Raw genomic sequence first — 20,707 nt, 5'->3', positions numbered from 1 at the left:
GATTAACTTAGTATTACTGGGAAAATATAAATTGTGGCCAGAGAAATAAATAAGGATAGTTCTTTAGAATGACCAGAAAGGATAAAATGAATAGTAGTAAGCAGGAAACACTGCCTTGTGTCCAGGAATTATTACCATGTGTGTATGGTCATCTTATGTACACCCTTCACCACTGTTCACACATACCACATGTCCGCTCACACCTTCCTTATTTTGTAACTATGTAGGTAGGTATACACAAACACAAATACATATGTATACACACACACACACACACACATATGCATATATCTATATATCTATAGATAAATGTGCATCTATACACATAAATTTATATATATACACACATTTATTTCTTCCAAAAGGAATATGCCACTCCATTGGAAACAGATTCTAGTAAGCATAAGGAAGTTTACACTTCTAATTTTTTTTGAAAACAACAATATGAGACAAGTAATATCTGAGTTAATATTTTACAAACTATCCTTTGGAAAACGTTTTTTGTAAAAAAAAAAAAAAATCATTAAACCTGGAAGATGTTAAGAGACTCTATAATTAAATAAAACTGTACTGGTTTAAAAAAAAACAAAACTGAGTTACTAAAAATATTACTAGCTGTCTCATACTAAAAATAATACCTGAAGTTGTAGGTACCTCCACAGTAATACTACTGTAAGGCGGAGGAGAAGAGTCCGTTTCAAGTACTGATGCTGAAGGAGCAGTCTGAACGCTCTGCGGCGTTGCGTTTGAAGTCGATGGTTGCTCTACAGCTGATGACTCTGAATTATCCTCTTCATTGTGAAGCTAAGAGAACAAAGGAAAAGAAACATTAATGTCATCTGGATTATTATTTTTAAAAATTTTAAGGAAATTTTTAAAGATTATTTCAGGCAAAGGATCACCTTTTAGCTAAAAACAAAGTGAAATAACATTTTAAAAGAACAAAATTTTTAAGAGACTAAAGCAGTCATTAAGAAATTTAGATTTTGGTAGTTTCTTTACAATAAAAAGGAAGTTCAAATTAAGAATTTATAAAGAAAAAAATCATGACTACAAACAGATTCAAATTCATTCAATCTTACAGTAAATACTGACAACAATATATTAATCACTATGTACTGCAAAGAAAAGTAAAGCATCGGGGTGCCTGGGTGGCTCAGTGGGTTAAAGCCTCTGCCTTTGGCTCAGGTCATCATCAGGTCATGATCCCAGGGATCTGGGATCGAGCCCCACTTCCATTTCCCTGCTCAACAGGGAGCCTGCTTCCCCCACCCCCTCCACCTGCCTCTCTGCCTACTTGTGATCTGTCAAATAAAATAATAAAATCTTGGAAAAAAAAGAAAAGCATCTAATTAAACCGCCATACCATTTCTATTACACTAGTATCTAGAATAATTGAAAACGTAATCTGAATTAATAAAATGAAATAATAATAAACATTCCAAAAATGTAAAATACTCTAAAGGAGGTCTTCTCAAGTACCAAAAGAGTTACTTATAAAGAAAGATGAATCAGTGTGTATACAAAATCCTGGAAGATGTCCTTCAACACAACAAATTTATCTGAAAGCTCAGGAAGTGCACGATAATATGCTGAATCTGCAATCATTTAACTCATTCAATCCTCACAGCAAATCTATGAAATAGAGAATGTCATCCCCATTTGACAGATTAAAATGGGGGTGGGAGTGGAAACAACCTATGGAAGTATAGACCCCTACAGTAACTTGCCAGACATCAAAACAGCTAGGAAGGGTAAGGCCAAGAATCAAACCTAAGCGGTAGGGCTACAGACTTCTTATTTTATTTATAAGTATTCTTTTAAATGCTTGTTTGTTAGGCGGTAATAGGAACTACATGTAGGCAACCTAACTGTAGGTCAACCAAAAGCATCAATACTTTAAAAAGTGGCTCATCAAAAAGGTACTATAATTGATCCTTAGATATACTTGGAAAAGAGTTATTATTAAATTTTTAAAAATATTTGTATAAATCCACCAGAATCTTGGTTTGGAGAAATACTACAGGCCTTCAACATTATTCGATTTTCATATTTTTTTTAAATTTTATTTATTTATTTGACAGAGAGAGAGATCACAAGTAGGCAGAGAGGTAGGCAGAGAGAGAGGGAGGAAGGAGGCTTCCTGCTGAGCAGAGAGCCCGATGCGGGGCTCGATCCCAGGACCCTGAGACCACGACCTGAGCCGAAGGCAGAGGCTTAACCCACTGAGCCACCCAGACGCCCCTCGATTTTCATATTTTAATTTATTCTTGTCCTTTAAGAAATTCCAAATTAAAAATAATCCCCCAAATAAATTTTGTCACAGACCAAATCTGCACACACACAAATCTGAGTTTTGTGATGTGGTGGGGAAAAAAAAAAGAGCATGCAAATTCTTGCTCTGCCTTTTAGGAGCTTTGATAAACCTCTTCTCTGTGCCTCAGTGTCTTCAAGTCTAAGTTCTAAATACAGCCAAAATCTTCACAGAATTATAAAATAATATTTGAAAAGCATCTAGCACTAACACCTAGCACACAGGAAATACTAGTTTCCTCCTTTTTCCCCTTTAATTTCATATGCTTTATTTCATGGCCTGAAGTAATTTGGTGCTATCAGTCCAATAAATAGTCATTCATTTGCCTCTAAATACATACAAAGTAAAATTTACTTCACTGCTGTTTGCATGTCTTAGTGAGTGATCACACTAGCACAATACTTCTGTGAGTTCGTAAATTTTATTTTACCAGAACTGCCATAAACATATCTAAAATCATTTCTCAAGTTAATAAGACAGGTTTTTTTTCCATAACACCAAGGTTTAGGTAATAAAATTCCATCACAGAAACTGAGTTGTAAGGTCAAACAATCATAAAGTGAATTTTCTAGAAGGTTTGTGTTTACTTGCCACAATTTTCTAAGTTGGCACTACATGAGCATTCTCCTGACTAACTCTATGCTGTCTCAGTGTCACCAAGCATCTTCCATGTTTCCTGTAACAAAGTACCCAGGAGAATTCCTAACTTAGTCATCTCTGATCATACTTGAAAGAGCAAAAATGTTAGATGAGCAAGTTAAGGCAAATAAAAGTGAAGTATAGATATATACTTAGCATTATCAACTAAACAATTAACAGTGATGGTGTCAAAAAAAGGAAACCGGTGCCTGGGTGGCTCAGTGGGTTAAAGCCTCTGCCTTCAGTTCAGGTCATGATCTCAGGGTCCTGGGATCGAGTCCCGCATCAGGCTCTCTGCTCAGCATGGAGCCTGCTTCCCCCTCTCTCTCTCTGCCTGCCTCTCTGCCTACTTATGCTCTCTGTCAAATAAATAAAATCTTTAAAAAAAAAAAAAAAAAAAAAGGAAACCACTGTTCCATCTCTACCCTTAATGCTGCAAATGTGGATGAAATGTACTAAGGAAAAAGATCCTGTATGACAAAATTGCTCTTCTCTGGTTCCTCATAGGAAATACTCCCTACTGTAACAAATACATAAATGTGCTCCCCAGAATGACCAACTCATTTTTAAAACCTTTCAAAATGTTTTCAGGGGTGCCTGGTTCAGTTGGTTAAGTGGCTGACTCCTGATTTCAGCTCAAGTCATGATCTCAGGGTCCCGAAATGAAGCCCCCCCCCCGCACCATTGGAATCCAGCCTTCCCACGTGTAAACTACAGTTTGGTTTCCTTTAATTGGCAGTTCTCCTTTACTGTAGTACTTCAGTCTATCTTAAGATGATAAAAGATTAATAACTGTAACCTTTGCTTTTAAGAAGCTAGAGACCTCACTAAATGTTTTCTAAATATATCAAAATGACAATCAATGTATGGAGGTACTATAAAGTGTTGTTCAGCAAGCAGTGTTTGGAAAAAAAAACTGTAGGTTGTTTAAAAAAAAAAAAAAAGTATGTGAAGAGGTTATCTGGTATACTGCCATATTCTGACTACATTTAGTACCAAAAGACAAAAACTGGGAAGAAAAGTTCGTAGTTACAAGAAGTTAAACGTTAACTCAATAAAAGATCTTTAAAATTTTAATTAGATCTTTTTTTTCCCCATTAGATCTTTTAAATTATTAGAACACTAGCTCTTCTGTAGGGCAACAATTACCTTCAGGCAGATTTTGGATGACTCCTTCAAGGCTGCTGTATACCTAGGATGACCACAGAGCTGTTTTGCCCAGGACAGTCCTACTTGACACCTATTACTTCAGGGCGCCATTCAATTTAGCATTTTCTCCACCCCTTCCATTCTCAAGAAAATTGAATGGCCAACCTACATATAATGGGGTTTTTGGCCTTTGTATGATATTAATAGATCACAAAGGCTCCTTTGAACTCTAAGATGATAAGGCTCTAGCAAAAACCTATGGTAGTCTCTATCATTCCATGTTGTCTTATTTAACACCTAAATTAGAGGAAAAACACAGATTAGAGTTGCAATAAAATCAACTGGTAGAGTCAAGCTACCTATTTTAATGACCCAAGAATGAAGTGAGCTATCTTAACTGTGCTGCTAGGGATAAGGTAATAGCAGGAGGTAAGAAATCCCTGCAGAGCGCCGAGTGATCGAAACCAATATGCTCAGAAGACAGGTTCCCACAAAGGGCTGCTGTTTGGCAAATGAAGCTAGACTGTCTACCAATAAAACTAAATTACAGTAGTCTTCCTAATGTACATAAACACATTAACAGAACTGTCTTAATTTTAGGGATTTTTACACTAAAACTTTGCTGTCTCTGGACATTTTCCCACTAACAAGAGCTAGCTTATGATAGAGCAAAAATATAAACAATTAGGGAAGAATGTATAAGCAACAAATGAGTATTAACTTAAAAAAACAAAAAACAAAAAACTGTGAGTTGGCAATAATGCCCAGTTTTCAGTTTCTTCTCTTGAAAGTACAGAATTCTGGTTTGGCTTTATATTTCATATTACAAACATACTTCTGCAAGTAAAACCTTTCTAGTATGAAAGACTATCATTAATTCATGGTGTTCCACAAAAAGTACCAGGAGCTCCAGATGCTCCACCACCTGAACAAGTCTGCAAAAAAAAACCTGTTTAAAACCAAGCCTCATCAGATATTTTATCAAGGCACAACTAAGTTTTTAAGTAAGTAAGGGCTGTTTCATTTTGGGGGGGGGGGTTCATTTTAAAACTGCTATCGTCTGCTCACAATGTGTCAACTAAAAAAAAAAAAATACCATGCAAAGAGTACATGCAGTGTAGCTGAATGTTTAAAATAATGAGAGAGAGGTTATTTGTGTAATACACATATATGCAATCAAATTTCTGGAAAGATAAGCAAGAAACAGCAAAGAGCTCCAGGTGAGGAAAGTGACTTCATCGTTCTCCACTATTTGAATTTTTTACACTGGCATAAGTTAATTTGAAATTTTTAACGTTTAATAAACCCAAAAGGCAAGAAAAAAAAAAATGAAACCTCTAGTTTTTGCCTTGGTATATCTCAGAAGCAATGAGGTAATAAAGGTAAGCACTGTATTCTATGATAATAAGCTTTCTCCAACATAAAATATTATATAATATCATTATAATAGAGTTTATGTATATGCAATTTTCTATTAAAAATAACAATCTGGAATTGTAGCAAAAAAACCAGACACTTGAAAAATGTAATAAAGAATCTTTATCTGTTTTTAAGGAAAAATCAGGAGAGGGATAATTAATGGGACAACAGAATGATTAAAGAATAGAAGGCAAAATGTATACTGCCAGACTAGACTGTTTCTCTGAGTTCAGACCTATACATCCACTTATTAGTATTAATTCATTTCTTGAAACATTAAACATAATCACATACAAAAAAAAAAAAAAAAAAACCTCTGGGCTATATATGTTCAATTCTTTCCCTTCCATACCACACATTATATGCCTAGCTAACTGGTACATTATCATTCAGATCTCAGATTAAAATCAAGTTCTCACAAAAGCCTTTCCCATCTCCCGAAAGTAGAATAGGGCTCTGATGTAATCTTAAAGCACCCTATTCTTCAGAGTACCTATCACAAAAACTATTTATGTAATCATTCATTTACAAACTGTTTTCTCAGCTGCAATAAGAGTTTTACACAATGAAGGTTATATCTGCCTTGCAGAGAATTATCAAAATAAAAGCTCCAACATATCTGAAGTCAGCCTTGGTTAAAATTAAAAAGAATTTTAATTCTTTTAAAGATAGGTCACCAGTCAAACAGTGTAAAATTGGAAGCCCTGAAAGAAAATAACCTTGCTAACCTATGTACTTTGAAGTTTTTAAGAGCTAGTTACTAAGTACACTAAAGGACAAAAAGTTGGAGCATATTTATATCCCTAAGACCAGCAAAGAACAAAGAAGCTAAACAGATGGGTTAAAGATTTTATAAAGTTCTATTTTCAAAAGCAGCCACCCTCTGGTTAAATTTCTTTTCATAAGCTAAAGTTGCCATGTAAATACACTAGACCCTAAGATTCCCTCTTTAAATATGAAGTGTTTGTTTTGGTTTTGTTTTGTTTTTAAGATTTTACTTATTTATTTGACACAGAGAGCACAGGCAGGCAAGAGTGGTAGGCAGAAGGTGAGGGAGAAGCAGGCTCCCTAGCTGAGCAGAGAGCCTAACGCAGGACTCACCTGAGCAAGGTGGACACTTAACGACTGAGCCACCCAGGCACCCCAGTTTGAAGGGTTCTATAGGGCACCCTCATTAATTGCACTCATAGCTCTTTAATTAACAACAAATGTGTGACCTAATTCTTAAATTGTTATAAATAGTAAGATTTTTTCTTTCAAAGTCTATTAAGCTTACACGGATTTTTACCTAATAGCGATTTATTACAAATGTGTCCTACAAGGCTATCTCCTTACCAAAAGGTCATTATGATCTTAAGTCAGACTGTTAACAACTTGCCTGACCTCACAGTCCTCAAAAAAAGGAGGGGGTGGGGGAAAGAAGAAGAGAAAAATATTTAAGCATGCTGGATTGATGCCTTCTCATTACTTTCTTTAATCTAAAGATGTCTGTCTTCAGTTTACTGCTTGTCAGCCTTCACAGACCTTCTCAAAGTCTAACAATCTAGCTCACATCAATTTAGTATGAAAAGACCATAATATATGCCATAAATGTCTATACTGTTCATCAGAGGAAGATGTTCAGCCTCATATTTGCAGTTTTATACCAAAATATGTTACATGTAACAATATTCTAGGTTTGCTTTATAAAGGTTGTTTTTGTCTGGCCACTAACTTGGATTTCTGTCTCTATTCTATCTTGACTTGATCAATGCAAGTAACTTTTTGAGATCTGTTAGTGATTACACTGTGGTCTTAAGCATCTAGGGTATCTGTGGTAGACATGTGATGGTCTTTCTAAAATCCCTTCCATCCTTCTTTCATTACAGATTCACAGTAATTTAGGTTAAGACTGAGCCCATCCCACTCAAGGACCAGGCCCTGACTGACTACATCAATCAGGACGATTATCTCCTTTGGCACAGCAACCGGTTCCCAACCAGCATGGAGTTCCTTCTGGGCAGGGTGCCTAGGTCAAGGGTGGGCAATAAGATAACCCAAGATGATTCACTTAAAGGATACCCAAGGTGTTATAAATGGGGGGTGGGAGGGGAGGACTGATGACCAGAAAAAATACAGATGCAGCTGGGAGAGAGATGACACCCTCATCTTCCTTAATGCGGTTGAGGAAACACCATCGCGCTTTTTATTACTTGTCTAGAATAACACAGATAGTAATTTCTAAGACAAACCCAACTTCCATTAAATTATTCTTTCTTAGAAACAAAGATGCAGAGCAATTCCAGTGTTTAAGATTTCCTTAAGTGTCTTAGGGCTCATAATTTAGAAACCCCAATGAAAAAGGTGTTCCTATGCATTTTTTTTTAAGATTTTATTTATTTGACAAAGAGAGAGATCACAAGCAGGCAGAGAGGCAGGCAGAGAGAGAGAGGAGGAAGCAGGCTCCCTGCCGAGCAGAGAGCCCAATGCAGGGCTTGATCCCAGGACCCTGAGCCGAAGGCAGAGGCTTTAAACCACTGAGCCACCCAGGCGCCCCTCCTTTGCATTTTTTTAAAAGCAGAAAAAAATTTTAATGTTTGAACTGATAAAACGATTCAAATCCTCAGTTTTCAAAATATTCCAGTGGCCTGATTTTTACAAGCTAACATACTAGTATTCTAACATAGGCATTAATAATATAATGACAATAATTGCCATTGATAATATAATGTTAACTTGTAATGAAATGTTTTGTTTCCTTAATCAAATTAAATAAGAAGGCACCGATAGATTTTCTATTTGCATGCACCAAAATAAGTCAGCAAATGTGGTATTTGATAAAGTTTAAAAAGCAAAACTAGCTAAAGAGTATGCTTCATAATAACAAACTGAGATCTCAGACATTAAAAGAGAGTAAAAACATCAAGATACACATCATTAGACATGAAATAAGACCCTTTCAGCAATCAGAGTCTGAACATCAAGAGCTTTTAAAAGCAAAACTATTTAGGCACAAAAATGAAAAACAAGAGCTAGTAAATTCTTTTTTTTTTTTTTTTAAGATTTTATTTATTTATTTGACAGAGAGATCACAAGCAGACAGAGAGGCAGGCAGAGAGAGAGAGAGGGAAGCAGGCTCGCTGCCAAGCAGAGAGCCCGATGCGGGACTCGATCCCAGGACCCTGAGATCATGACCTGAGCTGAAGGCAGAGGCTTTAACCCACTGAGCCACCCAGGGGCCCCGAGCTAGTAAATTCTAATTGCAACCATCTCCTTCCAGGAAACTATCTCTTGCAAGTTTGTATGTGCTTCATGATGCCCTGGGGACTCCGGGACCCTTGGCAACCTCTAATTAGATTTGGGGATGTTTCTACCTTTCCAATCAGATCATAACCGTCTGAAATTTAGGAAGTATGCTTTATTCATCCTGGTATCTCCTAAAACAGGTAGCTGAGTTTAGAGCTTCCAGTAAACAGAGTTTTCTAAGCCTCCCAGTTTTTCTTTTACCAAAATGGGGAAAGGAGCCTAGTCAAGTAATGGATGCACGGAACAACTCAAGATCAAGAATCATCCTCATTTATTATTATAATTTCCTCAGTGTTTTACACATATCAGAAACCCGAAATATTTATTTAATCATTCAACTTTATGGGCACTCACCGTAACTTAATAAGCAAATGTTGGGCCTAAAAGCTTACCATATCAAACCATGTTTATTTTTTTTTAAGATTTTATTTATTTGACAGAGAGAGATCACAAGTAGGCAGAGAGGCAGGCAGAGAGAGGGGGAGGGGAAGCAGGCTCCCTGCTGAGCAGAGAGCCAGATGAGGGGCTTGATCCCATGAGATCACCACCTGAGCCTAAGGCAGAGGTTTAACCCGCTGAGCCACCAAGGCGCCCCTCAAACCATATTTAAAACAAAACAAAAACCCTGAATTGTACATCCTAAACAAGAAAATAAATTTCAATCCCACATCATTCAAGTCTTTAGAACAACTACACTAGAGACAGCCCTTCTTACCACAGCTAGACAAGATAGTCAACAACAAAGAAATTCAAAAAATCACAAGCAGCTATCCTCTCCCACAACAAAAATCAATGAGTTAGCAAAGCTAGGATCACTGAGGTCACTGAATTAGAGATAAACTGCCTGAGACTCTGCACACGTTGACAGGAAAAGCATCAGTGACTTAGAGCACAGAACAGTAACAAACAGTCATACACAGGATTTTTATTCATCAAAAAATGATTTACTACAAAAGAATACAGGTAGAGAACCAAAAATAGGTCATAAAGGGGGTGATGTTTTGATAAAGGCTAGTAGAAATGAATATTCTAGGAAAACAAATGTTACTGGAGAGAAAAAATTAAACAGTATTACCATAAGGAATATAAATTATTAAATTATAAAAGAAAATATTCCTAATAATGAAAAGAAGAGAAACTGTCTGTTAAAAAGGATGGATTTGGGACTCAAACTAATAAGAGTATGAATTCACTCAACTGTCCTGAAGAGCAATGTGGCAATTCCTAGTAAGGCTGAAGGAGTGTAGGATGCAATGATTCTACTTCCAGATATCAACACTGGAAAACTCCCACACTTGGACATTAAGATACATGTCCAAGAATGCTCACAGAAGTACTATTTGTAATAGCAAGATACTGAAAACAACTGTCTGCCAGTAGAAAATGAGCATTACTCCACGATTTTCAAATTGGTAGATCAGATCTAAATGAATCTGCTGGATGAATAAAGCAAGCTGGGGAAGTATAAACAGCAAATACAAACACAATGTATTTTCAATATGTATTTCAATTTTCAAAATGTAACAAATACATTTTCACATAATCTAAAACTAAAGTGTCTATTTTATGTAGTAAATATCACAAAAATTATATAGATCAATTTCAAGATAGTGTTCGAGGAAGGAGAGGCATGAATGTAAGGCTTTAGAATTATCTTCCTTTTAAAAAAAAAAAAAAAGCAAGGGGTGCCTGGGTGGCTCAGTGGGTTAATAAGCCTCTGCCTTCAGCTCAGGTCATGATCTCAGGGTCCTAGGATCAAGACCCGCACTGGGCTCTCTGCTCAGTGGGGAGCCTGCTATAAATCAATCAATCAATCAAACAAATCTCAAAAAAAAAAAAAGAAAAAAAGAAAGGAAAGGAATAAATGCACTGTCAAATAAATAAATAAAATCTTTAAAAAAAATAAATGTTTAAAAAACAAGCAAAAATGTTCAAAACCTGAAACACATTTGCCCAAATCCTATTATCCCCATTTGCCATTATCTCCACAGTGGAAATAAAACTAACTTTATATTACTTTCTTTACTTTTCTTTATATTTGAAATGTTTCATAATTTTATTTTTTTTCCATTAAGCAATTTATTTTTTTAATTTTTTTTTCAGTGTTCCAAGATTCATTGTTTATGCACCACACCCACTGCTCCCTGCAATACGTGCCCTCCTTAATACTCAACACCAGGCTCACCCAACCCCCTAATCCCCTCCCCTCCAAAATCCTCAGTTTGTTTCTCAGAGTCCACAGTCTCTCATGGTTGGTCTCCCCCTCTGATTTCCCCCAACTCACTTCTCTCCAGCTTCCAATGTCCTCCATGTTAATGTTTACATTTTTAAAAAAAAAGTTGAGCTAGCCAAGTCGTCTTCCATGTAATAAAGTATTTAAAACGCCCATGACTCCTTGAAAAAAAATTACTTCATAATGAAAACCAGGCAATCAGAAAATGAATCAAAGAAAAAGAAAAGATACGGTGGCTAGCACTGAATCCTCTTAAACACAGAACTAATGCTAAATATAGAGCTAACGACTAAATCGCTGCTGGCAAAGAGAAAGGAAACATATACCCTGAAAAAGTAAAAATGTATGCAACATAAAAATCAGGAAACAGGGAAAAGAGATGAGAGAAAGTATTAGTATCAATCACCTCATCTATCACAGCAGGAATTTACTCTCTAATATCTAAAATTAAAATATACTGCTTTTTAAATTACCCTAAGTTCTTACTGGTTTTTGTATTTTTCTTAATTTTAGTGAAATCTTACATAACCTAATGGCTCTGTGTTAAAGAAACCTTAATCTAGAATTCAACAGTTATTTACAATATTTTTCCTTGGTACTAAATTCAAACAAAATCATATTTCATGTTTTCATTTTTTAAAACAGCATAAATAGCATTATCCTCTTTTTATAACATTCTATAACCACAAATAAAATTATCCTCAACAAATGCTTACCTAAGTTATTTCTGATTGGTAAGGTATGGATGCCTAGATTGCTTCTTTCTTTGTACTTAAACCGCCTGTATTTTTAAAAATCAGTATACATCACTTTTTTATAAAAATTAAAAAGGTCTTACAAAAACACATTATTTTGAGACTACACACTAACTAATCAGAAACTTAGAAGAGGATTCTTTATAAAGCTGGTCAACCACAGTTCTATGATAATGGAAAACTATAAACAATCTGGTCATCCAAAAGAGTATAAACACACAATATCAATATAATGGAACACTATATGGCCATTTAAGATGGTGTTTCTAACAAGATACTTAATGACATAAGGAAATAGTCATGATATTGTATTAAAAAAGTAACAAAATTGTGTGTGCTAAATCAAATTATTCTATTTTTAAATTAAGAAAGAGTTACAAAATGACAGCTTAAAAATTGGGCAGCATGAATGCTTGCAAACTGTATTTTTTTGTTCCTTTGTTTTTTTTACTTTTCTACTTTTTCTAAGTTCTCTAGAACTGAGATGAAAGTAAGAAGCATTCTCTTCTGTTCTTAATGTAAGACAGTGTGATACATTAAAGATTTCCATCTATGCCTAATGGAGTAAGTTTCTCTAAGTCAGAAAACTGACACTGTAAAATTTCTCAATAATACTGAAAGAAAAAAATTACCACAGACTCTACATCCATTCAATAACCTTTTATAACCATTATCTTCACAAGAAAAGAAAAGTCGGGCACATAAACACTGATATGATCATGATTGCTATTTTCCATCAATCAGTTAACTGTACTAAATACCAACATGTATCCATTTTAGTGTGATGATTTTTTTTTTAAAGATTTTATTTATTTATTTGACACAGAGAGATCCCAAGTAGACAGAGAGGCAGGCAGAGAGAGAGAGGGAAGCAGGCTCGCTGCTGAGCAGAGAGCCCGATGCGGGACTCGATCCCAGAACCCTGAGATCATGACCTGAGCCGAAGGCAGCGGCTTAACCCACTGAGCCACCCAGGCGCCCGAGTGTGATGATTTTCTAATGAAACCCATTTTAAAGGTCAAAATGGCTCATAAGGGCTTTTTCTTTGTCTCTTCTCCATCTAGTAACAGATTTTTCTTTATGGTGTCCTTTTGCCTTTGCTAATCACACATTACATATTCACCTACATAATCTACAAAGGCATTCTTTTTTCACGGTAATACTATCTAGCCCTTAGTACTGCAATTGTAAGGATGGCACACTAATACTGTCAGCAACATGCCACCAATGTTTCAACTGTTTTAATTCAACGACCAGCTGATAAAGCACTCCCAACTTTCCACAAACAACTCCATGAGAAAACCCTCATTAAGCACCCAGTACAGCAGTACTAAGCTACTGTGGCAGTAACCGTTGTGTTGGTCAGTGTGCTTCCACTACAGCCCTATGTGTAAGTGTAAACAGTACTTCTTCAACCCAAACCATGTTATCTAGATGCTATATGGTAGGAAAGTACAAACATGATGGGGACATATCAAAGGACATAGAGGGCAATGCAAGAGGCATCCTCTGGTCAAACCTGAGATGAGCTGAGCCTCATAATAAATGATAATAGTATCAGATTATAACTAGTAGAATAAAATAAGAATCCCATTCATACTGATATAAAAAAATAAGTAAATTGGACGAAAGTAAATATCTCCTTATAGAATTCTAAATAAAGGTAGAAGAAATGACAGAATTAGGAAATCACCATTTGACAACCATCATAATTACAACTATTTTTCAGGCAATAATAACCAATTAACTCTAAAGCCAATGGGTGAAAATTAGAAAAAAATGGGACATTACAGTAGAGTGTATCATAAAACAGCCAATGCAAATCTTTCCAAAACACTGTCATGAAAGAAGATTAAAAAAGACTAACAGAGGGGCGCCTGGGTGGCTCAGTGGGTTAAATAAGCCTTGCCTTCAGCTCTGGTTATGGTCTTAGGGTTCTGGGATCGAGCCATGCATTGGGCTCTCTGCTCAGCAGGGAGCCTGCTTCCCCCTCCTCTCTCTGCCTGCCTCTGCCTACTTGTGATCTCTGTCAAATAAATAAATAAAATCTTAAAAAAAAAAAAAAAAAGACTAACAGACACAATACGCACAACATTTAATCAAGAACTAAATCCTGATATTGTAAAAAATGTATCATCTTTCACTCTACAAGATCTTTGGGAAACTGGTGAACTTTGTTTACAGGTTATGTTATTATACCACTGTAACTGATTTCAGTAATTTGCACTATAGTTTATAAGAGAATGACTTTGTTTTTAGAAAATACACACTGAGATGAGATATTTAGATGTAAAGGGACAGCATGTCCGCTATTTACTTTCAAATGTTTCAGAAAAAAACATAGTTATATGTTTGTATGTGTACATACATATAAAGAGATTATCACAGAACAAATATAATAAAATGTCAACGTTTGAAGAAACTGGATAAATGGTATATAGGAATTCTTCAGAATATTCTTCCACACTTCTCTGTAAGTCTAAAATTATTTTAAAATAAAAGTTTAAAAATGCTATATAATAAGAAAAAAAACAATGTATTATATAAAAACCAACAGATTAACTTAAACTCTACAATCCAAGTTCTAACAATTTTCAATCCAGTGTTAGAAATCCTGTAGATCATGAAAAACCTCTACACCTTCCGTCACTGTACAAAATGATTTCTCCATATTTAATCAAAATCTAACTTACCCTGGATGGCATTATATTCCTCAAAGACCTCTCAAAAGTGTTAATCCTCCCACAGCTCCCCTTATTTGGGAACAAGAAGACAAGGAAAGTTTTCTTAGATATGGCCAATTCTAGATCAAGAGGCTCTCTTAAAATTCACACTGTCAGTACAGTTTGTCAGACCCACCCGCATCCTGTTACTACTATTTACAAGGGTCACAATTCATTCCCCAGTCAGTAAGACTTACAAGTCAGCTCTCTAACACCGCCCCCATTATCATCCCCCCTGCCATAAATCCCACTGTATTACAGGATCACTAAACCAACTTAACACCTCAGCTACAAGACAGGAAGTAATAATATTCAGAGTTGAGTGGTCCAGAGACTACTTCAGTTCACTACTTTCCTGATCTGATGATACTCATTTATTCCTCTTCTACTAAAAAAGATTTCTACATTTTAGAACTTGGTCACAACCTCCTGGCTTTTACCTTTCATTCTCCCTTAACTTCCACTAAATCAATTCTTCGGGGCCTCCATTCACTACCATGTTTCACCTGCTATCATTCGTAGTCAGGATTATAAAGTGAAAAACCTGCATGACACTCACACTCAACTTCCTACTTCCTGTATCCCTAACTACATCTACCCTATTGAATCCAATCTGAAATGAGTCTAACTGCTACTCTCCTGGTAGAGAGAGGAAAACAAATGACACGATTGTGCCATTACAAATTTCGATTCTAATCCCAGCAGGGCCATCAGAACTAGTCCTCACCACACAGGTGTTTCAGCTCTGCCAATCTCCTATTCCTTCCTCACTTTCAACCTTGGAGCTCTCTGTCAAAATCTTTGCTTCCTACTTCACAGAGGAAAACAGGTTTTCAGCAAAAATTCCTTCAACTTCTCTCCCCTGCATCTCTAAATTTAGCATTGTGGCATCCATCCTAACGTATACTCTTTGCTCCTAAATGCCAGACAACTGTACAGAGAAGATCCTGCCTCCCAAAGGATCATTTTTGCTTTAAATTATGTCTCTCCTTCCTTTCTCCACTAGTTTTTCTCTACCCACATGTATATTCTATTCATGCCATACTTTAAAAAGAGAAAAACTGCCATCAGCTAAAAATAAAGGAGTTTTTCCCCCTTGTGCTTTTTGAACTATTTCCATCTCTCTTTTCTTTCCTTCAGTGACAAACATCCTAAAAAAGACAGAGGGAGAGAAAGAGCACTATTCTTATTCTGTGCACTTTTAATTCTCATTTTCTCCCAATCTATTACCAACTGGCTTTTACTCAAAGAGCTTTTGCTAAGAACACCTACCTCCTTACTGTTAAATCCAAAAGTCTTTTTTTCGGTCCTTCTTGTAAGAAAATCTTTAATACATTCAACACGATTTAGTGTACCTCTAATTGGTTTTTCTTTAGCCTCCAGAGAACCGTTTCCTTCTGGCTTTCCTCCTACCTCTGACGATTCATTTTGTTTCTTTTATAGGGGTCCTTATTTTACTCTGCTAACTTTAAAGAGACTTAGCTAAAACTGAATCAAGAGCTGTGGAGACTGCATCTAACACACAGACCGGATTGAAGCTGAAGAGTGTATAATTGGTATGATTTTGTTTCATTTGCAAGGGCATAATGCAACTAGCCCCTGTAATAATGTTAAAGTTACTATTACAAGCATTTATTTGTCATTTAAAAAATTAGTGTGGTCTACTGTCTTTCTGATTTTACATTCTCTTAGATGACTGGGTGGTTGCTAAATGAATAAACTAGAAAAGAAGATAATCTGATGCCAGAAGATATAAATTCAAGATCTCCACCACCTTCTAGCTGCAAAATCCTGACAGGGTTTTGAGCCTCATCTTCTTTCTGTGAATCATTCATTTCCATTCAGTAGCCAGTTACCCAACAGTTCCTCAACCAACATTTACTAAGTGCCTAGTATGTTCTAGATCATAAACTGGGTGCAAGAAATGGGTATAAATCCCAATCCACCAATCTCCAGTACTTCTAGCTTCTAACAAGTAGGAGCTCTAAGGCAAGGCCACAATACAGTGTGACTAGGGCTGCAACAGAGAGAAAGAAGGCAAATAAAAGTCTGCATATTCTATCACAGGTAAACCAGAGAGCCAAGACCAGTAAGGACCCACACCTGAAACATCAGTTTTCCCTCAATAAACAGAGAAGCTACAAACAGAATCCTCAAGCAAAACTGAGTATAATAATATAAATTACAGAGAGAAGTTGTTAATGATTCATCCAGGAATCACAGCAAATGCCAAAATGCCACTGCAGGCAAAAGTTGAAAGACTCATCCATCAGTGTTATATGAAAAAGCAAACCCTCAAAAGTTGGCTAATAAATCTAAATACATAATCTCAGTAACTTCCTAATATTCCAAGCCAAACATACACATGTTCTCCCTCTGTTTTCAAAAAAGTCAGCAATCATGTACTCCTATACCGATTCACTCAATGTATTTCCTTATTCCTGTATATATAATATCATCCTCATAGAGATCACTATAATGTCACATTTCTAAATACTGGTCAATACAGAAACACAATTACACTGAGGTTTTTCCACAGAACTTGACATGACTGGCATTTTCTAACAAAAATTTACACAAATGAATTGTTACTATATTGATTTGCACTAGTAACAAAGATGTACAAGACAAAAAAATGTTATAACTTGAGCAAAAGTACTTTCCAAAGAGAAAAAAACAAAGCAAAATTACTTTCCAGAAAGAAACTGAGTAGGTGGTTCTCTATGATACTCAAATTCCAACTGTCAGCAAACCTCAGCACACATAATAAAAAAAATTTACCAAATAGTTTTGGAGGAGGGGAAAAACCTGGTAATCTAAATGCTTTACTTCTTAAAAGACTGCATTTTGCTTTAAAGAGAAATCTTTAGTTAGCATAACTAAACACTGATAAAGACTTGAAAGTATTTCATTATACAGTAATTCTGCTTTTAACTAGGTCAGTGAAAAGCACTGTGTAGGCATATACACAGATAAATGAAATAAAACACTGGCACAAATAGTTCTGAGCCTATCCCTAACCACCTGTATTGGGCTGAGAATAAGGGCATACTAGGTTTAAAGAATGAGGGTTGGAATCAATTTTTCTAGTTTCAAATCTAGGCTTCAGCACTTACCAACTCGGTGACCTGTCTGGGTTTCAGTTTTATCTAAAACAGGAAATACTTACTCATAGGGTTTGTGTAAGGATTACAAAAATTAACTTCGGTAAATATAAGAATAATGCCTGACAGTAAAAACCTCTTAAGCGCTGGTTTAAAAAACAAAGGCACTTTATATATATCATCAACTTTAGTCTCTACCATAACCTTCTGAGTATGGTTGAGTATGAGAAGTATGGTGAAACAAATGAGCTAACTGAACTGACACACCTAGTTAGAAGCAAAATCAAGATTCGAACACAGGTTATACTGTCTCCAAACTCAGGCTCTTTCTATTTCAACATGCCTCCAAATAAATAAATAAATCACAAGTAGTCGTCTACTCTGCCACAAAATGACCTTCATGAATACTTCTAATGCTGAGTCGAGTACACACACACACACACACACACACACACACTGCACATATCTTTGAATCCACCTATCTACTGCCCTTCAATGGCACTACTCAAATCCAAGCCACCACTCTCTCTTAGCTCAACTACTGCCATAGCTTCCTAATTAAATTGCAGACACTCCTAACTAAATCAGTTGGTTCACCAAGAAATAACACCGAAGCCCACCAATTAATAACTCAATAACACACAAATACAGCTTATAAAATACATATGGGCAGAGAAGGAGGACCCAAATTTAGAGAAAACTTCCCACATGAAACAAAAACAAAACAAAAATATTAGGAATAAAGTTAATGTAGGAAGTAGAAACATTAAAATCTCAAAAATCTACAGTGGGGTCTAGTTCCAGCATGGCAGTACAGGCCCCCTACAGTTCAAGCCTCCCACTGATTACAACTATAAACGTGAGACAACACATAAAACAACCCAACTGTGTGAACAATCTGATCGTTAAAAAAAACAGGGATGTGGAGGGAAGTTAAAACTTGAAGAAACAACCTACAGAAATTCCCCCCACCCCCCACCTTTCTTTTTGCAGCTTGGCTAAGGCAGAACCACAGCTGTGGAAAAGCACCATAGCTTGAGCTACAAAAACCCAATAGAAATCCTGCTATTTCTAGCAAGGGAAGCATGAAATGGAGCCCAACCAGCCAGAAAGTGAAGAGAAATCACTAACTCTGGAATGATGCATGTGTTAAGATTGACCCAAAAAGATTAGTAAAGGCCTAAAAAATTAATATTATACTTGAATATAATTCAAATGCACTGTACACAGAATGTGAAACAATACTTAAAATCTAAAGCTGAGTTGACTGCCTCCAAAACAAAAACATCTATATTCTCAGAGGAGCACAGCAAAACTCAGAAGATCCAGGATAAAATCCAAAGTTACTAGAAATAAAAAATACTAGAAAATATAGAACAATTTTATATTGTTTTATATTTTGCCTGAGGAAAAGGCAATCAAGAGAAGCCAATTCCAAGGTGACTCAGATTATAGTTACCAGGCAGAGATTTTAAAGCAGCTATTCTAACTATGTTTCAGGAAGTAAAGCAAAATTACCTTGAAATCAATGAAAATGACAGAGAAGAAAGAATCTTAGCAGGTAAACAGAAAACAAACCAACAAAATTTCTGAGTGAATTGTACCTCAAGGCATCTCTTCCTAGGAACCTACTAGAAAACTAACTAACCCACTAAAATAAAAGTAAACCAAAATCAGAGTAGGTCTTAGAATTCAAGAAATAGAGTATCCAACATACCCAAAGTGTTGAAGAAAAAAGTCTCAGTATGATAGCTCTGTACTAGGCCTAGAAAACAAACAGTACAGATGAAACGGGAAGGGTTCTAAGAACATCTTCAAAGAGCCAAAATGCCCTTCAACAGACAAATGAGTAAAGAAGATATGGTCCCCATATACAATGGAATATTACTCAGCCATCAGAAAGGATGAATACCCAACTTTTATATCAACATGGATGGAAGTGGAGAAGATTATGCTGAGTGAAATAAGTCAAGCAGAAAGTCAATTATCATATAGTTTTGCTTACTTGGGGAACATAAAGAATAACATAGAAGACATTAGGAAAAGGAAAGGAAAAGTGAATTGCAGGAAATCAGAGGGGGAGACGAACCATGAGAGACTGTGGACTTTGAGAAACAAACTGAGGGTTTGGGGGAGTTGGGGGGTTGGAGGGATGGTTGAGCCTGGTGGTGGATATTAGGGAGGGCACATACTGCATGGAGCACTGGGTGTGGTACATAAACATTGAATCTTGGAACACTGAAAAGATAAAAAACAAAATAAAAGAACATCTTCAAAGAACAAAAGAGAGGAATGAATAATTTTTGGTCATACAAAGAATACAGCTGAAAAGCAAATTCTGAAAAATCACCACAGGATATGCAAAGAATTAACAAAGATACAAAGAAAAATAAAGAAATAAAAATTAGACAACTCCATTAAAAATTCTAAAAGTTATAGAAATTACACCTACACCACCTGACTGAGTAGTGAACAATATTGTCATGTCATAAAATGCAAATACTAATTACCAATTCAGCCAAAAATTAGTTGCCTTTCATACATTGAATCCTCACAATAATTCTATGAAGTAGGTCCTGTATCTGTACTATCCTTACTTTATAGATGAGGAAGCAATGGCATAGAGAGGTGAAGTAATAGGCTCAACGTTACACTGCTTTAAGTGAGAAGCCAAAATCTGAACAGAGGTGAGACTACAAAGATCACGATCTGGGAGGGGAAAAGGGACATGCAAGGAACAAGGTGGAACTGAGCTCTGAACAACATGGGTTTGTTTGAACTGTGTGGGTCCACTTACACATTGCTTTGTTTCTGATACTGTACAGTACTATAACTATATTTTCAGTTTTCTTAATAAGGTTTTCTTTTCTCTAGCTACTTTGTTGTAAGAATACAGTATATAATAGGGTGCCTGGGTGGCTTAGTCACTTGAGCGGCTGCCTTTGGCTCAGGTCATGATCCCAGATTCATGGGATCGAGCCCCACACTCTCTGCCAAGCAGAGAGCCTGCTCCTCCCTCTTCCTCTCCTGCTGCTCTGCCTATTTGTGTTCTCTATCTCAATGTCAAATAAATAAAACCTTCAAAA

The 20,707-nt window shown here is 36.1% G+C and overlaps 1 protein-coding gene across 1 annotated transcript in view; it reads right to left on the bottom strand.

Moving 5' to 3' along the window:
• Positions 1 to 20,707, bottom strand: part of NDFIP2 (Nedd4 family interacting protein 2) — a 63,952-nt gene that overhangs the window by 30,813 nt on the left and 12,432 nt on the right. The window contains 1 exon segment of the mRNA XM_046028324.1: positions 639 to 804. Coding sequence (XP_045884280.1) covers positions 639 to 804 — 166 coding nt within the window.

Source organism: Meles meles, chromosome 14 (genome assembly GCF_922984935.1).
Source record: "Meles meles chromosome 14, mMelMel3.1 paternal haplotype, whole genome shotgun sequence".
In the NCBI taxonomy this organism is placed as follows: domain Eukaryota; kingdom Metazoa; phylum Chordata; class Mammalia; order Carnivora; family Mustelidae; genus Meles; species Meles meles.
The sequence above is the reverse complement of the archived record's forward strand: the minus strand, read 5'-3'. Positions and strand labels throughout refer to the sequence as shown.